This window comes from Leptodactylus fuscus, chromosome 4 (assembly GCF_031893055.1).
Source record: "Leptodactylus fuscus isolate aLepFus1 chromosome 4, aLepFus1.hap2, whole genome shotgun sequence".
Taxonomy (NCBI): domain Eukaryota; kingdom Metazoa; phylum Chordata; class Amphibia; order Anura; family Leptodactylidae; genus Leptodactylus; species Leptodactylus fuscus.
In genome coordinates this window covers 117,158,699-117,176,658 of record NC_134268.1, presented here as the reverse complement: position 1 = coordinate 117,176,658, position 17,960 = coordinate 117,158,699, and the positions used below count along the sequence as shown (strand labels likewise).

At 41.4% G+C, this 17,960-nt stretch overlaps 1 protein-coding gene across 1 annotated transcript in view; it reads left to right on the top strand.

The window, feature by feature from the left end:
- ANKH (ANKH inorganic pyrophosphate transport regulator) overlaps nucleotides 1-17,960 on the top strand; it is a 97,810-nt gene that overhangs the window by 68,346 nt on the left and 11,504 nt on the right. Inside the window, exons 5-9 of the mRNA XM_075270979.1 lie at nucleotides 2,800-2,970; nucleotides 4,570-4,704; nucleotides 7,149-7,241; nucleotides 10,263-10,358; nucleotides 17,028-17,157. Coding sequence (XP_075127080.1) covers nucleotides 2,800-2,970; nucleotides 4,570-4,704; nucleotides 7,149-7,241; nucleotides 10,263-10,358; nucleotides 17,028-17,157 — 625 coding nt within the window. The remainder of the gene's footprint in view (nucleotides 1-2,799; nucleotides 2,971-4,569; nucleotides 4,705-7,148; nucleotides 7,242-10,262; nucleotides 10,359-17,027; nucleotides 17,158-17,960) is intronic.

Sequence of the window (17,960 nt, the reverse complement as noted above, 5' to 3'; positions counted from 1 at the left end):
GAATTTAGCAGGAGGCAGATGTATAATTGCTATCTTTATATGCCCTGTTCATTACAACACAGGAAAAAAATACACGAATGTTAACAGGCTACAAACGTATATGCATGGTGTATTCAGTATTAACAAGAAAGCACGTTGTCAAAAGACAGAACCACCACCTGTGTCCTTTTATCATATTAATGTTTTTATTTCTCCATATGTGATGCATTAAGGCAACGTTGGCCTCCCCCTTTCTTTGTTTGTTCCTTTTACTATTTGCTGTTTTTGTCATGTCATTTTATTGATATTATTAATAAATGTATACCATTTTAAAACACAGCAAAATCTGCAACAAAAAAACTGCTTTTCTAGAATGTGTGGCCTAAGCCTGTAAGCTTTCTCCAGGATGGAGATTCTGACAAGTTTGCTTATCACCCTTGACCCCGTTCACTGATTTGGCTTGCTCATCAGCGAGGAAAAGTCCTGCCTCGTCCCTTCTCAGTGCATGGAATTCCTGGGCATGATCCTTGACATGACCCAGGGCAAGTTTTTCCTCCCAGAGTCCAACATCCTAGCCACCTGATCCAGTGTGTCCAGCCTTTGGAGGATCCCTCCGTGCTCCCCCTTTGGGTCAGTTCTACTTGAGCTCTTGCAATTGGTGCTTCTGGCCATCTGGGACAATTCTCCATCCAGTTCGGCCTCCTGTTTCTCCTGCCTCCCCGAGTTTGCCGAGAGCTTCTTTGATGGCTCTCCTCCCCAGGAATCTTTCAGCGGAAATCTTTCTCTCCCTCCTTTGGCATGTGATCCCTCCTACGCCAGTCTTCTTACTGTTTTTCTGCCAAGTCCCCAGGCACCGTGTGAGCGATTTCTTCTTTGCCTAGATCAGTCAATCTAGGTCTGTTTGTCTTTCTCTGACCCTTCCGTCATTTGGATACCTTTTTATCTCCCAGAGGGCCCTCGCTTGGGCCTGGCTGTTTCCAAATTTCCGTCTCCTAATGGATTTGGTCTGCTATTAAGGATTGGACACTGCCTCTCTGTGTGACAACTCTTCCTCGAGACTTGTAGGTGCCTCCTGGATGTTTTGGCATCAGTCCTCTGCTACCCAGGTCTACAAGGCTGCAACCTGGGCCTTTGTCCACTCCTTCTCCAGGATCTCAAATCCATTCTGTGGCCTCTGCCCATGCCACCTTGGGGTGTAGGTTCTGCTGTGGTTGTGTGCTAGGAGGCTCGCATGGCTGTATTATGCTTCCCACTCTCTGGGACTACTTTAGGACATCCCATGGTGCAGTGTCCCCCTATAAAATAAGCGAAAACACTGGATTTTTGTACTCACCATAAAATCCTATTCTCGTTGTATTCATTGAGGGACAGAGATACCACCCTTATTTTCTTGTTGATCCTGCCTGGGCCTTTTTTGGTTCATTTTTGGGATTAGGACATGGTGGTTGTTGGCTGGAGGCAAAGCTGGCTTCTTTTGATATTCTTGGTGTCCGCTTTCTAGTGACCAGGCCGATACCCATGGTGCTGTGTCCCCCAGTGAATACAATGACAATAGGATTCTCTGGTGAGTACAAAAATCCAGTTTTTTGTTCAGTATGGCTTGTGGGTCCACTTGGATAGCTCTGCAGTAGAATACTTTTCTCATTTCAGTGTTGTTAACCACTGTACCTATGATACACTATAAGCGTTATGTGTTCAGTTGGAAACAAATGGAAAGGTTTTCTTGGCTTAAGAAAAGGTTTGAATGTGTGATTGCCATTTTTATAGCTAAAAATGGCACATGTAGCCGATTATTCTGTATAGGGCACAGTTTATGATGCAGTCACAATATCCATTTATCCTTGTACAGCAAAACATGGTGAGAAGTGAAAGCGGTGATACTATCCAGCTGGTTGAAAGCTGGTACATGTTGAAAGGTCAATTTTTTGTTATGTTGAGTAAGCCCCTTGGAATATACATCAATTTAATACTGCTACTGCTGTCTCTTCACCTTGTGACCAGTTCTCTTTGTCATGCAGCTGCTTATGACAGATTGCTGACCGTCTGATGTTTCTGAATACCTTGATGTGTGTGTCAAGTAAACCTATGTACCCACCACCACCTAAAATACAGCATTAAAGCATACACAGCTAGAAAGCCAACAGTGCACTGAATTCAGCGGCTTTCCCGTTCTGTGCCACACTGAAGAGCTATCGGTGCCGTTACTGTAGCTCTTCAGTGTTACAAGGGTGTTTCTGACAGTCTGTCAGGAACGCCCCTCCTCACGGTAGCATCTATTGCACTGTACTGTGAGAGGGGATGTTCCTTACCGCTACGGGAATGGGAAAGCTGAATTCAGCGCACTGTCGGCTTTCTAGCGGTGTATTACATGTGAAAGGTCGTCTTTAACCATTATCCTGTGCTAGTCAATTGCTTGGACTGATTTGGGCATACATTAGGTTGCAGAGAAAGTTAAAACACAAAAATATCCAGGATGTGCACTGTCACGTGAGACTCCTATATGAATATTACAAGGCGAATGTAATGAGCAGTTACTTTACTTCAGACAATATCCCTGCTATATGTCTCTCACTGATTCATGTTATCATCATGTGAAGAGCTCTGCACAGCCTTTTATTCTGTAACATGAAAATATCAAAGTAATACCCGTTATCTCTAATAAATATATGAAATCCCTCAAGTGTTTAGCTCTAGCTGTACACAATGAAACGTCCATACATTATTAATAGTATGTCATTATGGCAGGTGTATAGTCTCTGAGTGCTGTTTTATTTTTGTACATTAATAATAAATGCTTCTTTTTATTTTTCTGTTTTCTAGGTTGTGTTTGTTGCCATTCTGCTTCACAGTCACTTGGAATGCAGGGAGCCACTTCTCATCCCAATCCTCTCCTTATATATAGGGGCACTTGTGCGCTGTACCACATTGTGTTTGGGATACTATAAAAATATACATGATAAGATTCCAGAGAGCAGTGGGCCAGAAGTGGGGGTAAGTGAATGATAGTATGAACACTTATACATACTTAGTTCATACTCTATTGTTGTCGTTTTGATATAATAGTCAATCATTATGTTATTGCTATCCATTATTTATTTATTTATATATAGAGCAAATTGTCTCTAGAGGGTCATCTATTTTTATGTTGTTGTTATTATTATTACTATTATAAGTATTATTATTATTATTATCATCATTATTATTATTATCATGATAGATGTCTTTGATATGTCTATATGGAAAGCCAAAGAGCTTCGATACTTTATAGTCTGTCATCATTATGAGTTAGCCATTAAAAAAGGTATCATCTACTGAAGACTCTCAAGTTTTTTGTTTTTTATACTTTGTTAGAAAGGTATATAAGTTCTAAGACTAATAACTAACCAAGCACAAATAAACCACATGGGATTTTAACATTTTACCAATCATTCTGATTCTATGACAATGAAGTTTGATTTTAACTGAATTATTTGGAAACTGAGAGTATTATATTAGTGTTAAAAATACCGTAGGCTTTTTATTTGCCTTTGGAAATTTAGGTGGTAAAAACTTGCTTATTCTAGGTGGGCTTGCAGGATATTCCTCCACTATCAGGAATGTACCATGCTAAAAGAGGTGTTTCTGGAATTGGGCAAATCACAGAGGAGATGGGAAAAGGTGTAAAATTTAAAAAAAATAAAAATCATACCCACCTGTTCCCAGTGCTCCAATGTTCACTCTTCGTGCCTTTGCTGCCGGAAGTCCTGTACCGCACATGAGTGCGGAAGCCAATCAGTGGTCCTTGTGGTGCATGGAAAGGACCCGGTGATGTATGAGAAAGGCACAGTGCACATAAACGTACAAGCGGTGGCGGACACCTGAGCGCCGGGGACAGGTGAGTATGACTTTTCTGTTTCATCTACCCTGGCCTCCTCTGTGATTTGTCCAAATCCTAGACAATCCCTTCAAAGTGAGAACTTTGTTTTAGACAGCACCATTCGTTGAGTTTGGAGGTTTAGGGGTTGCATGTTACCTGGCATATATTCCATTCCTGCTCTTTCTTACTCTATTGGAAGAGTGTGGGGGGGTCATTCAACTTTTCAGGTGCCATATACACACAAAAAGTCATCCATATATGAAGTTGCCCATAGTAATAGCCTACTACTATAGCTTCTTTTGTGTCTTACTATTGGGTACAAGTGTTTTTGCCTCTGCAAGATATTACAGAATTCACGAAGGAGGTCATTGCTGATGCCGTTTTCAGGGGGCTCAATACAGCAACATTGCTTATTAGATATACACAGGAGGAAAGGGATGGGAGAACATGCTTTTTTCCCCTAACATTGCATCAATTGAAGCTTTTTCTACAATAGCACACACTTTATAGAATCCCACTGTCCTGTTTCATGGCTGGATTGTTTAGCAGCGTCATATAGCTTATTGTGCATAATGACCGCAGAATTCTGCTCCAGCACCTGCACATTGGCTTGGTTTTATTTAGTATTTTCTATGATGTGTTAGCTCAGGAATACGAGAACAGTCCATGTAGTGTTGTATTCCTCAGCAGCCAGGGTATTGTTCTAATCGAATGTGTTCTCTTTTACTCTACAGGGAGATGCCACAATAAGAAAGATGCTGAGTTTTTGGTGGCCGTTAGCACTAATATTAGCTACTCAGCGGATCAGCAGGCCTATTGTTAACCTTTTTGTTTCACGTGACCTAGGTGGTAGTGCTGCAGCAACGGAGGTGAGTCAGGATGAGAGACATTAAAGGAATATAGATCTCTATTACAGACAATATTAAAATCATATAGCTTACTTTCACAGTATATAATATGGAGATAATGTCAAAGATATAATTGTTTTGTTGTGTAGAACCATAGAAATTGTAGAAAAAATATTTATTCTAAGAATTAAAGAGGAACCTGTCACATTAAAGATGTAGCGTACTGACAGCATGTTATAGCAGAGCAGATTGATATATAGTGTATTCTATAGTCTGTATGGTGGAAAACAATAGGATGAATGAATGTAGTTGATGATATCATGACGTGGCGGCCATTCTGTTGAAGAATCCATTAAAGTGGAAGATGTTATTACAGAGTCTCTTTCTGTTGTGACTCATGAGGAGGTCCTAAGCAAGTGTCTTTACTCTCCTACTACAATAATGCATATGGATAAGGGCTGTCTTCATGGATATAATGAGGGTTAACCCACATCCATATCATTACTATGAAGTACCTGCCATTGATGCCAAGAGTTAACTATTGATGATCTTCATCACGTAGCCAGTTTTACAGCTCAGTCCCATTTAAGTGAATAGGACTGCGCTACACTACCAAATGCAGTCCCTATTCCATGTGCAGCACTTGTCTTGGTATTCAGTGAAAACCTCACAGTGCAGTGCTAACCTCACCTGCACATTGTAGTATAAGACATCTTAGGATAGATGGTCAATAGTTAACTTTTGCAAGATGCCTTTAATTTCAATAACTGGTTACAGCACCCATAGCAGATTATCTCAAAGTCTTCTTCTAATTTGGTTCTGGTTCTGCAAACTGTAACGTAACCTTTTCTCTTTCTTTTGTTGTGTGATCTCATGCTGAAATAAGTTAAAGACTGCTGCATCTGTATTTTTGTTTACTTTGGAAGTACAGTACGTATACAGTGGTATATTTTTGCAGCTTTCCATAAGATCTGTAAACCAGGACATCCATAAAAGTGGATACCTCTGTAATGCTAAGCCCCATGTAGCAGGCTGCAATAAAAAATTATACCTATAGGGACACCACCAGCACTTCTGTTGGTGTAATTGACATGCTGCGATTTCCAAAGCAGTAACGGTTTTGAAAATCACATTGCGTCTGCTGTCCGTATTTTTCCACAGCGTGTCGATGGGATTGACTAGAATCCCATCCACCTTGCAGTATATACCAAAAGGACTGTGGAAAATTCACAAGGAATTGCTAGAAGGACCGTGCCTCATCAGGCAGTAGTAGAATAATTGTCTTCTTTATTAATGTCGCAACACACAATGTTAGCCATGTGTGCAGGGACACTTGCAGAACACTGGTCCATTCCAATAGCAATGAGCCTGGTGATTTTTTTTATTGATCCCTGAAACCTCTTATTGATGCCTGAATACTACCAATGATGGGTAACCTGTATTTAATTAGTTATTTATGCGATATATATATATATTTACTATGTTTTATGTCACCAATGATGATTTTGGTTCAGCAGGAGACACACTCACTTGTTGGTCAGGTGGGAGTGTCTTCCTGTTGTCTGTAGCGTGTATGTCTGTATAGCGCTTGTCCATGTACACTTAAAAAAGGGGTTTTCACCCTGAAATGTACGTTGTGTGTTGCGACATTAATAAAGAAGATGATTATTCTACTACTGCCTGGTGAAATGTGGTCCTTCTGGCAATTCCTGGGGGAATTTTCCACAGTCCTTTTGGCATATCGTGCGACACCTTCGGGTGTATGGACCTTGCCGCTTCCGCCATCCAGGAACCCTCTGTTGATCGGCTCTACCGCCTGTACAGTAGTTGTGAACTTTTCACAACTTGCTGCGCCGAATCCGCAGCAAGATAAGGTATATCACTCATTTTTTCTGCTAGCAGAAAAATGAAGCGAGTGGTTCCCATTGAATGGGAGCCATTTTGGCAGGTGGATTTTGAGGCAGAATCCATGTCAAAATCTGCAGCCAAAAAAATCCATGTGAACTTTTTGGCTGTATTGGTATGGTACACCATACACCATATGCAGCTCGGTGCGATTTCTTTTTTTGTTTTTGATCCACCTTGCAGTGACTGTAAAACTGCTTTTTTGGGGCGCTTACGCCACTTGGGCTCTCGGCCTAAGAGTAGTTTCTTTATCCAGTACTTACATCTTCATTCACTGCTTTTTACATCTTGCAAGTCCTGGTAATCTGCCCACTGTACAGGCCTATTACTTTTAGAAGACTGAGATCAATAGATAAAACATAATGGATGAGGTACAAGTTTCCATTAGAGGTTAGTATCTATGTCCTCTTTTGGCACAGAGCTTGTCTTGAGGTCAACAGTGTATTTGTTTCCTTTTGTAAGTCTGAGAAGAGCCATTTATATTTATAGGGTGTAAAAGTCAAGACAATTCTCCACCTGTAGTGAGACATTAAGCTATTGTCAATTTTCTTCATTCACAGGCAGTGGCAATCCTCACTGCTACGTACCCCGTTGGACACATGCCATATGGCTGGCTAACAGAGATACGTGCTGTTTATCCTGCTTTTGACAAGGTAAAATCAGATCATCCACTTTATTTACTCTTCCATGTTTTTCCCTATGCTTAAAGGGGTTGTCTCGGATAACTTGCCAACTTTCTAAATAACATAATTAATCAAAAATGTATTTATACTCATAACCATGGGGCGTTCATATGACCACCCCAGGGACGTTTTCTGATTATCCGGTGACAATCCGTTTCGCCATTTCCAGAAACAGATCATCACTACTATTCCACCTCCATCCACCCCATTATACTTACAGTCCTATGAAAAAGTTTGGGCACCCCTATTAATCTTAATCATTTTTAGTTCTAAATATTTTGGTGTTTATAACAGCCATTTCAGTTTGATATATCTAATAACTGATGGACACAGTAATATTTCAGGATTGAAATGAGGTTTATTGTACTAACAGAAAATGTGCAATATGCATTAAACCAAAATTTGACCGGTGCAAAAGTATGGGCACCTCAACAGAAAAGTGACATTAATATTTAGTAGATCCTCCTTTTGCAAAGATAACAGCCTCTAGTCGCTTCCTGTAGCTTTTAATCAGTTCCTGGATCCTGGATAAAGGTATTTTGGACAAACAATTCAAGTTCAGTTAAGTTAGATGGTCGCCGAGCATGGACAGCCCGCTTCAAATCATCCCACAGATGTTCAATGATATTCAGGTCTGGGGACTGGGATGGCCATTCCAGAACATTGTAATTGTTCCTCTGCATGAATGCCTGAGGATTTGGAGCGGTGTTTTGGATCATTGTCTTGCTGAAATATCCATCCCCGGCGTAACTTCAACTTCGTCACTGATTCTTGAACATTATTCTCAAGAATCTGCTGATACTGAGTGGAATCCATGCGACTCTCAACTTTAACAAGATTCCCGATGCCGGCATTGGCCACACAGCCCCAAAGCATGATGGAACCTCCACCAAATTTTACAGTGGGTAGCATGTGTTTTTCTTGGAATGCTGTTTCTTTTTGGACGCCATGCATAACGCCTTTTTTTATAACCAAACAACTAAATTTTTGTTTCCAAAATGAAGCTGCCTTGTCCAAATGTGCTTTTTCATACCTCAGGCAACTCTATTTGTGGCGTACGTGCAGAAACGGCTTCTTTCTCATCACTCTCCCATACAGCTTCTATTTGTGCAAAGTGCGCTGTATAGTTGACCGATGCACAGTGACACCATCTGCAGCAAGATGATGCTGCAGCTCTTTGGAGGTGGTCTGTGGGTTGTCCTTGACTGTTCTCACCATTCTTCTTCTCTGCCTTTCTGATATTTTTCTTGGCCTGCCACTTCTGGGCTTAACAAGAACTGTCCCTGTGGTCTTCCATTTCCTTACTATGTTCCTCACAGTGGAAACTGACAGGTTAAATCTCTGAGACAACTTTTTGTATCCTTCCCCTGAACAACTATGTTGAACAATCTTTGTTTTCAGATCATTTGAGAGTTGTTTTGAGTAGCCCATGATGCCACTCTTCAGAGGAGATTCAAATAGGAGATCAACTTGCAATTGGCCACCTTAAATACCTTTTCTTATGATTGGATACATCTGGCTATGAAGTTCAAAGCTCACTGAGGTTACAAAACCAATTTTGTGCTTCAGTAAGTCAGTAAAAAGTAGTTAGGGGAATTCAAATCAATAAAATGATAAGGGTGCCCATACTTTTGCACCAGTCAAATTTTGGTTTAATGCATATTGCATATTTTCTGTTAGTACAATAAACCTCATTTCAATCCTGAAATATTACTGTGTCCATCAGTTATTAGATATATCAAACTGAAATGGCTGTTGCAAACACCAAAATATTTAGAACAAAAAATGATTAAGATTAATAGGGGTGCCCAAACTTTTTCATAGGACTGTACCCTTCACATCTCTTCCTGGGGACGGCTACTCCTTTTTTACCAATTTGGTAGGTGTAAACTCTTCTCCAAGTGTACACACTGCTGCCAATAATCCACATCTACTGCACAGCTTCCACATGTGCAGTAAAGGTGGATCATCGCTGCGGAGAACAGAGCAGCGATGGAGAAGAGCGTGTGCCGTCTCACAAGAAGGTAAGTATACTGTATAATGGGTTCGGGGTTGGTCTGAGTAGGTAGTAAAGGGCAGGATAGCTAGAGAGACAGGGAGGGCGTGTATGGGAGGGAGAGAGAAAGGAGGCGGGGGAGTAAGGTTAGAGAGGTTATTGAAGAAGCTACATAGCAAGAAGCTGAACCCAGTAAACAAATGCAGAAGAAACCAGGAGCTCCCAAAGACACCCAGAAATCACTCAAAACACAGCTAAAGGTATATGGGTGTACTTATTATCTCATTAATTGCTATAATTGCTGTGGTATCAGCAATGCCTACAGTATTCATTTCTACAAAAAACATATCCTGCTGCAAATCTTCTAAATGTACAGTAGGTAATGAGACACTATTTTTGCATGCAACACTACAGCCTGTGCCATTGTTAGGCTAGATGCACGTGAAAGAGGTTCAAAATTGCTATGAAACACATCCATTTTTCACAGCGGTCTTGCACCTGAGGGACACTGGTTTTCACGAATCCCCCATACATTTAAGTGTATGGAGGGATCCATGAAACAGCAGTAAATAATACATGGCCTATATTTTGATCCTCCATGACCATGGACCATCAAAATAACGGTCATGAGAATACCTCCCGTTCACTGAAATAAATGCTGCCATGTGACGTCTGTTAAAAAAATCAAAAAAATCTAGCCTTGCTTTGTATGTCGGTATGTTGGTACATATATATTTAACAGAAGGAAAAAATATGGCGAGAACATGGCCCAAGTTGTCAGGCCTCATGTCTGGAATGTAGCAGAACTCCTGTCTAAGGGGCAGTTACAGTAGGCCCCCGGTACCTTTCCTTACCTTTCTTGCCTGCCTAAAAAAAAACTGACAAGCATGAAACAGATTGCCGTGGACACTCCAAGCCCAAGTAATTTAATTGTCTACAATAGTAAAAGGAATTAGGATTATTGTATAATAAATGATTTGTTTCTGCTTTTCTAGAATAACCCAAGCAATAAAATGGTTAATACTGGTAATACGGTGTCTAAAACCCATATCAAAAACTTCACTTTTTTCTGCATGGCTCTTTCACTTACGGTAAGTCCATTTGTTTATTCTACTGACTTAAAAGGACAGTCTGGATTTTTTTAAAAACAGGGGATTTTTTTTTTCTTACCTCAGAAAAATAGCGCCCCACATTGCAGAAACACAGCTTCATTTGTTGCAGATTTTGCTGGGTTTTTTTTTTTTTTTTTGAGCCAAGCCTGGGAAAGGCTACAAAAGGAAAGGGAAATATATAGGAAGTTCTGCGTTTCTGCATTGTCGGGCCTCAGCTTAAGGCTAAGGCCCCACGGGCCGTAATCGCAGCGCTAAAGCGCTGCGGAAAGAACTGCGGCGTGAACGCACTGCAGTTCTTTCTGCAGCACTTTCAACAGAAAGTTCGCAGAGTTTTCCTCCGCGGACTTTCTGTTACATTTATATCTATGGGAAAGCCGCCGGCATTTCCGTAGATATAATTGACATGCTGCAATTTGCAAAGCCGCAATGGCTTTGCAAATCGCAGCATGTCCACATTGCATTTTTTTCCGCAAAGTGGGCATGGGATTCGCATGAATCCCATCCCCTTTGCTTGCACTGTAAAACACTGTGATTTTTCCCGCAGCGTCCCCGCTCCGGGCAAATTGCGACATTTACCTTCCGTGGGGCCCCAGCCTAAGACTTCAGTTTGCAGAAACACAGCTTTTTTTGTTGCAGATTTTGCTGTGGTTTTTTGAGCCAAAGCTAAGAATGGCTACAAAAGGTATAGAAAATATATAGGAAGTCCTTATATTTCTACCTTCTGCTCAATCCACTCCTGGCTTTGGCTCAAAAAAGCAGCAAAATCTGCAAAAAAAAAAAAAAAAAAAAGCTGTGTTTCCACAATATGGGGCCTTAGTGTTAGACTCCATTTAACCAGTTATACCCTATCATTGCAAAAGTACCTTTTTAGCTAAACACACATTTACATAGTCTTTAAAAATGTTTTTCTACTGCTACCATTACTTCTCTTGTCCCTGCCGTGTCTTGATAAAACGTTTTCTTTCGTTATGCAAATGATCCTCACGGAGCACCCTGGGTGTTCCCCAATGTGTCTGAGCACCCCTCACACCCATGCCTTTAACACCACCTCTCCACTTCTTGTGCTGTGTCTCTCCTCCACCTTCATGGCCTCTGACACTGCTCTGTTCTAGTTGAAATCTCAGGCTTGCACAGTACCGATCCAGTGAGAGCGTACTGCGCATGTCCGAGCGGCCATTTTGTTGTGGTTAACTATAGCATATTGCACCTGCAAAAGAACTGAGCACACCAAAATGGTCGCTCAGACTTGCGCTGTCTGCTCTGATACTGCACATGCCCGAGAGTTCAACTAGAACAGCGCAGCGTCAGAGGCCAGGAAGGAGGAGGAGAGACGGAGCACAAGCAGTGGAGTGGTGATGTTAAAGGCATGATGCGAGGGGTGCTTAGAGATCTTTGGGAACACCCAGGGCGCTCCGTGAGGCTCATTTGCATAACGAAAGAAAACGTTTTAACAAGAAATGACAGGGACAAAAATTAAAGGTAGTAGTATTCAAACTTGTGTTTAGCTAAAAAGGACTTTTTGCAGTGATAGACTCCCTTTAAGCTAGCAGTGCTTCCACATTCTCCTTCCTGTCCAGGTATTGCTAACGTTGGAGAAACAGCAGATTCTGTAACTCTGTTCTTGGTGGTAGTTAAAGAATTGAAGAAATTGTATATATAGAATCTGTGTCTCAATAAGTACAGTACAGTCAGCATATGTTTCATTGACTTCTTTGTACATATGGCTGACTCCAGCATGGGTAACCAAATTGTGATAAGTTGTAGAATTTAGTAAATGCACATAGGAGTGCTGAATATTGTACATTATTTGTGTGTGTTTTATCTTTGTCAAATATTGTATGAAAAATATTAATCTTAATAAATTCTCATGTTAATGTCATATGAATCAACTTTCTTTCTAAATAACTAAGTGATACAGGAATTCCTGAGGGTTTTTAGATGTTTGATCTATTAGGGTATATTGCTCTCTTAGGATAAACCATCAATATTAAATTAGTGGGGGTGCTCAGCACGTTTGTTGCGAAGATCGCTGTTTCTTGATCAGCAGTAGTTCCTTCTCGCTCTGCTGCTTCTCCCTTTCTCCCTGTGAAATGGCATCACAGGGAGAAATAAATGTACATACATCCTATTCACATGTTCTGAAGAAAAATAGCCCATCAATTATATCTATATGCTGCAGAGATGACCTTAGATTTTACACTTTGAATTTTGCATGCTTTGAGCCTTCTCATAAGCAGAAAACGTCTGCTACATGTAATGTTATAATTTGCTGATATTGTTAGGGAAGGGGTAATGGTCCATTGAAGTATATGAGTCTAGTGAATTGCTCACATCGTTGGCTCCACCACTGTGTGCAGCACCAAGCAGTGATCTGTGACTAGGCCGGCAGCAGCTCAGTGCTTGGATCACGTTAAATGGATGACCAGGAACTGGCCTTTGTTCACTAATACTCAAAGGGACGGTCAGAGACAAGGTAACACTTGTAACAAGCATGCACATATGTACAGCATACACACACATATATATGCGACATATAATTCACTACTTCTCAGTAAGGTTATCAGTGAGATTTCACACTGAAGTGTTTAATACATGTCACCCATTTACATAAAAGCTGTCCTCTAGAATAAATATATACCCCACACCAGACCAAGACGTATTGGGGGTTAAGTGCTGATATAATTGTCAGAGCCGGTGTAACTAAATAGTCTCCGCAGACACGTTATATGGAAATAGCCTTTTGCTTGTGAGATAATAAATCTGCTCCTGTATATGTGGGCAGAGCGGGCTGCTGAATCACTGTGGAAGAACTGCTGAAAAAGCCAGTTTGAGTCAGCGCTTACTGACCTGACACTCCCAGCTTTGTTTTGTTACTCACGTTCATAGTGAGATGGAAGTGGAATGAGAGTCAGGTGAGGATGACTATGAGCAGGACGGGAACAACTCTGCACAGCTGCATGCTTCACTGCTGTCACACAATAGCAGCCTTTAATACTTACCGTAGATTGTTATTTTTTGAGAATTTATTTGGATTTTTTCCTGTTGCGTGCGATACTACAGGGTAAATGATATATGCTGATATCTGTGGGATGTCTTTATAATGAATTACAGTGCTGGTGGGAAACCGCCTGCATGTACCCTGTGATCACTCTTCACACTGCTATGACCCCATTTTTATCTACTGTATGTACTGTAAAGGGTGCACAGTACACAGCTATGCCCACTAGAGGTTGCACAACACTATATAATGTCTGTGCAGTGAGATACATCATCATCAGACTCCACAGACCCAGAGCCTAGATCAAGATCTGTGCATAATTTAATTTTCCATCAATAGTCATCTATAGCATTTGTAGGGTTGTGGATTAAAAAACAATTGAGTGCCTTTGACTTCTAAGGCTAAAAATTTAAGGTTAATTTTTTATTTATTTTTTTACATGTAACATAAACCAAGTATTTCCACTATACTATGACCTACAGCAGAGTTTATCCTAGAAATAACGTTTTGGATATTGAAGAGGTGGCTGTCTAGTTGCCCAGCTCTCTCCATTCACTTCAGTGGGGAATATATAAATAGCTGAGCTCTACTGCTCCTATTGAAGTAGATGGAGAGAGCTGCACACTTGCATGGCCTCTTCTCCACTTAGTCTCTGGGTGTAACAGCTAGTGGGTCACAGGACTCCATTCTAGAATTAGTTGGAGGTTTGAGGTGTTGCACCCTCATCTCATCAATCATTTATGGGATATTATGGGGATGGGAACACCTGATTACTTCAACTAGACAGACTGCATCACATCTTGCGGAAGCATTACAGTCATATAATGCTCACAGATCAACTATGTGTCCCTATCTCACAGATTCCATGTATAGTGACAGGACTGCCATCACATGTATCCATGGAAAATACGAGTAAATGGGTAGTCATATTGTGAGACATATTTATACTCTGTGTTGAATAAGGCAAATGCAAACCACAAATCCCAAATCACATAACAGTGTGCACAAATCAGATTGCAAATATCGCCCTGCACGGGTTACCTGACAGTTCTCCCTGGCAGCTGCCATCGGAGACAGGGTGCAACATCAGAGGTTTCCCAGACAGCATCTCTCTGATGGACAGTGATGGGAGGCAGGCAGTGACATCAGAGGCTTCCCAAACAGCATCTGTCTGGTGGGTAACAATGGGAGGCAAGCAGTGACATCAGAGGCTTCATAGACAGCACTGCTCTGATGGTTAGTGATGGGTGACAGGTAGTGATATCAGAGACTTCCCAGACACCACCGCTCTGATGGTTAGTGATGGGAGGCAGGTAGTGACATTAAAGGCTTCCCAAACAGCACCTCTGTGATGGGTACTGATGGGAGACAGGCAGTCACATCTCAGGTGAATTTAGAAGACGTGTAGCTCATGGATTTTTTTATGGTCATTGGAAATCGGCGGCATGGCTAGTTAAAAGTAACAACAACACTGGGAATTATTGTTACTATTTGCTAATTTTAGGGTGCATTGGCAAATACTTTGGTCACCAAGTGGACCTCTTATATGGTCCACTTTGGTATATGGTCCAATATGGTATATTTGGACATAGGGTTTTGATGATCAGGGACTGACTGCAGGAACCCCTACCATTCTGAACCTGTATGATACATATGTGACTGCATGTTCATTAGAAAGAACAAGAGCTACTAAAAAACTAACTACACCAAGCTGGTTGCATCCATATTTTGCATGTAGAGTATTAGAGTGACATATATGCAATAGCCCTTCTAATGTGATGTATAGTATTCATTTGAGACCCCGATATGTGATGGGTTCATCATGACTCATCTACAGTATGTATGCATGCATGAATCACTTTGTGTTTATTGAGAGTTTGTAACCAGAAAGTTTGATCTCAGACCAGCCTCAATGCATTGTAAGGGACATTATGACATTATACATCTTACCTTAATGCCTCATTCACATCTGCGTCGATAATCCGTTCGGGGCAGTCCGCATGGGGATTCCCCAAACGGACTACTGACGCAGATGTGAACAAGGCCTTATTAGATAGTCCAGTAAATGCACCATTTCCTTGGAAGTTTTTTTTTAGAAATATAAGGATCAAATACAATAGGGCTATGCCAGAACCTCTAAAACAGGGGTGCTCACACTTTGTCAGCAAGTGAGCTACTTCTTTAAATAACCAAGCCCTAAGATCGACTGCCCACTTCTTGTGGGCGGGGCCGGGGAGGGCATGTAGGCGGGGCCGGAAGGGGGCCTGTAGGCGGAGCGGGGCATGTCTGTAAAGAAGCAGCACCCCGGCCCCCTCCATCTCTAAGAGCGGCCTGCAAGTGCTTGTTCACAGCGCAGGCTGAGAGTCATCTACGGACACTGGCAGGCGGGGCTGCCGCAGCCCCAGCCTGCCAGTGTCCAGAGATAACTCTCAGCCTGCACTGTGAAGAAGCAGACAGCGGGGATCCCTGGCTGCATCCTGCGATCGACCGATACGTCCATTGCGATTGACCGGTAGATCGCAATCGACTTATTGGGCACCCCTGCTCTAAAAGCTCCGTTGCAGGTTTGTATCACAGCCTTGATACAATCATTGACAGTTTCTTGCTGTCCTTCAGCTATGACGCTGTTTTTTTGAATTCCTGCACATGTACTTGGTGTTTCTTGGCTGCAGTCTATGGAGCCTCTGGTAGGCCTACATTGCACTTGATGCTCCTCCATCTGTGCCTGCAAATAAAAATGAAAATGCTTTTACCAAACATAATGATGATCCCTATTGTACCCCATAAAGTATGATAGTTCTTAGTGTGCATCACAAAGTATAGCAGTATATAAATACCCTGTCAGAAACACGTGGACCTCCCAAGTGATGCCTTTCAGCATTAATACACTACTACAGCGGCAGCAGGGATTGGGTGGGATGGGGGATGTAATAGCAGTGAGTGTATCAACATTTGCTGCATGGGGTGGCACAGGCAGGGGATGGTATGGGTCTGAGTGGCAAATACAGAAAGCTGAAGGACCGCCTTACAAGACTACAAAGTTATTTCCTCCAAATCTTCAAATGTAACATACATAACAAGGGGTATGTTGTTTCTTATTGTAATGAACTCAGTACCATGCTAATATGCTTGGGGAGGTGGGAGACTCACATTAATGCTTTGATGCTAGTTTCTGCTGTTTACAGAATAAAAGAATGGCTTAGGCAAAGGTTAGGACTCGACTGAATGCTTACAAATGTATTAGGTTAAAGGGGTTGTCTGGTGTATATTTTTTAAACCCTGCTTTAAAAAAGTAAAAAGTGATATCTCATGATCCTGCCAGCCCCTGTCTCCTGGACTTTCATGGCTCACCACAAATACTGCGAATCAATCAGGGGCTGAAGCTTATTATAGTGATTGCATGAGCTGTCATTTTTGGGATGCTGGTGGATTGATGACACGTGCATTATTTTATGTATTTTATTTATTATTATTATTATTATTATTTATTTTATTTTTTTTATGTATTATTTATTTATTTAGTTTACACCATTCTTTAAAAAAAATCTACCAAACAACCCCTTTAATTTACAGTTTGGGTTAACAAATGTCTTATAAATCTACTGCAAAGCTAGGATTTGGATAATTTACAAATATCTTTTTGCCCCCAGCTATGTTTTGTCATGTTCTGGACTCCAAATGTATCAGAGAAGATACTTGTTGACATAATTGGAGTAGATTTTGCATTTGCGGAGCTTTGTGTGATTCCTTTGAGGATATTTTCCTTCTTCCCTGTACCAGGTAAGTTAAATGATGTTCTCGAAATAGTAGCAGTTTTATAATACTCGTGTCAAAGATCCATTTATTGTTGTGGCTTTATTATTCTATTCATGTTCTTAAGCACATACTGTGGCACACATGGTGTAGGTATAGGTTGATAAAAGTACAGTTACCCTCTAGTCATTTTAGATCACAGAGACATGTCAGACGTTAAAGGGGTTGTCCATGGTTTTTGTTTATTTAGGGCCTGTCCTTAGCTCAAGTCATAAATATCTGATTGGAGGAAGGGGGGGGGGGGGGGGTTATAGCCCTCCCCAGTACTGATAGAGTACTGGTCAGAGTTGCTTCCAGTGCAATATAGTGACGTAGTGCCTTGGCCCTGTTACTGTAGCTAAGCTCCCATAGATTTCGGATGCAGTCCTGGTGACTGGCCCTTGCATTGTATAGCTGAAGTCTGCATTGCATTGCCGAAGTCTGCTGTCTGTTCACACTGATCAGATATTTTTGACCTAAGCATAGGCCACATAATTTTTTTTTTTAAAAAAGCATGGACAACCCCTTTAATGTCAGTGGGTGTCTGAAAACAAAACTGTCTTCTTCCCTAACCCAGATTCCAGGACTAGAGTGCTCCGGTGCTTGTGAAAGCATCTTACATACTTCTGACAGTAAGCCTCCAAGTGCTGTGATCCCCTTTAGTGAGGTGTGCAGGTCATTGGCTTTATTGCTGTCCTGACATATGACATCACTGTGAAACTTCAGAAAATAACTGAAAGGGTTTGTACAGTACCATGTAAAAGCTTTACACTGGTGAGGAAAAATGCTGC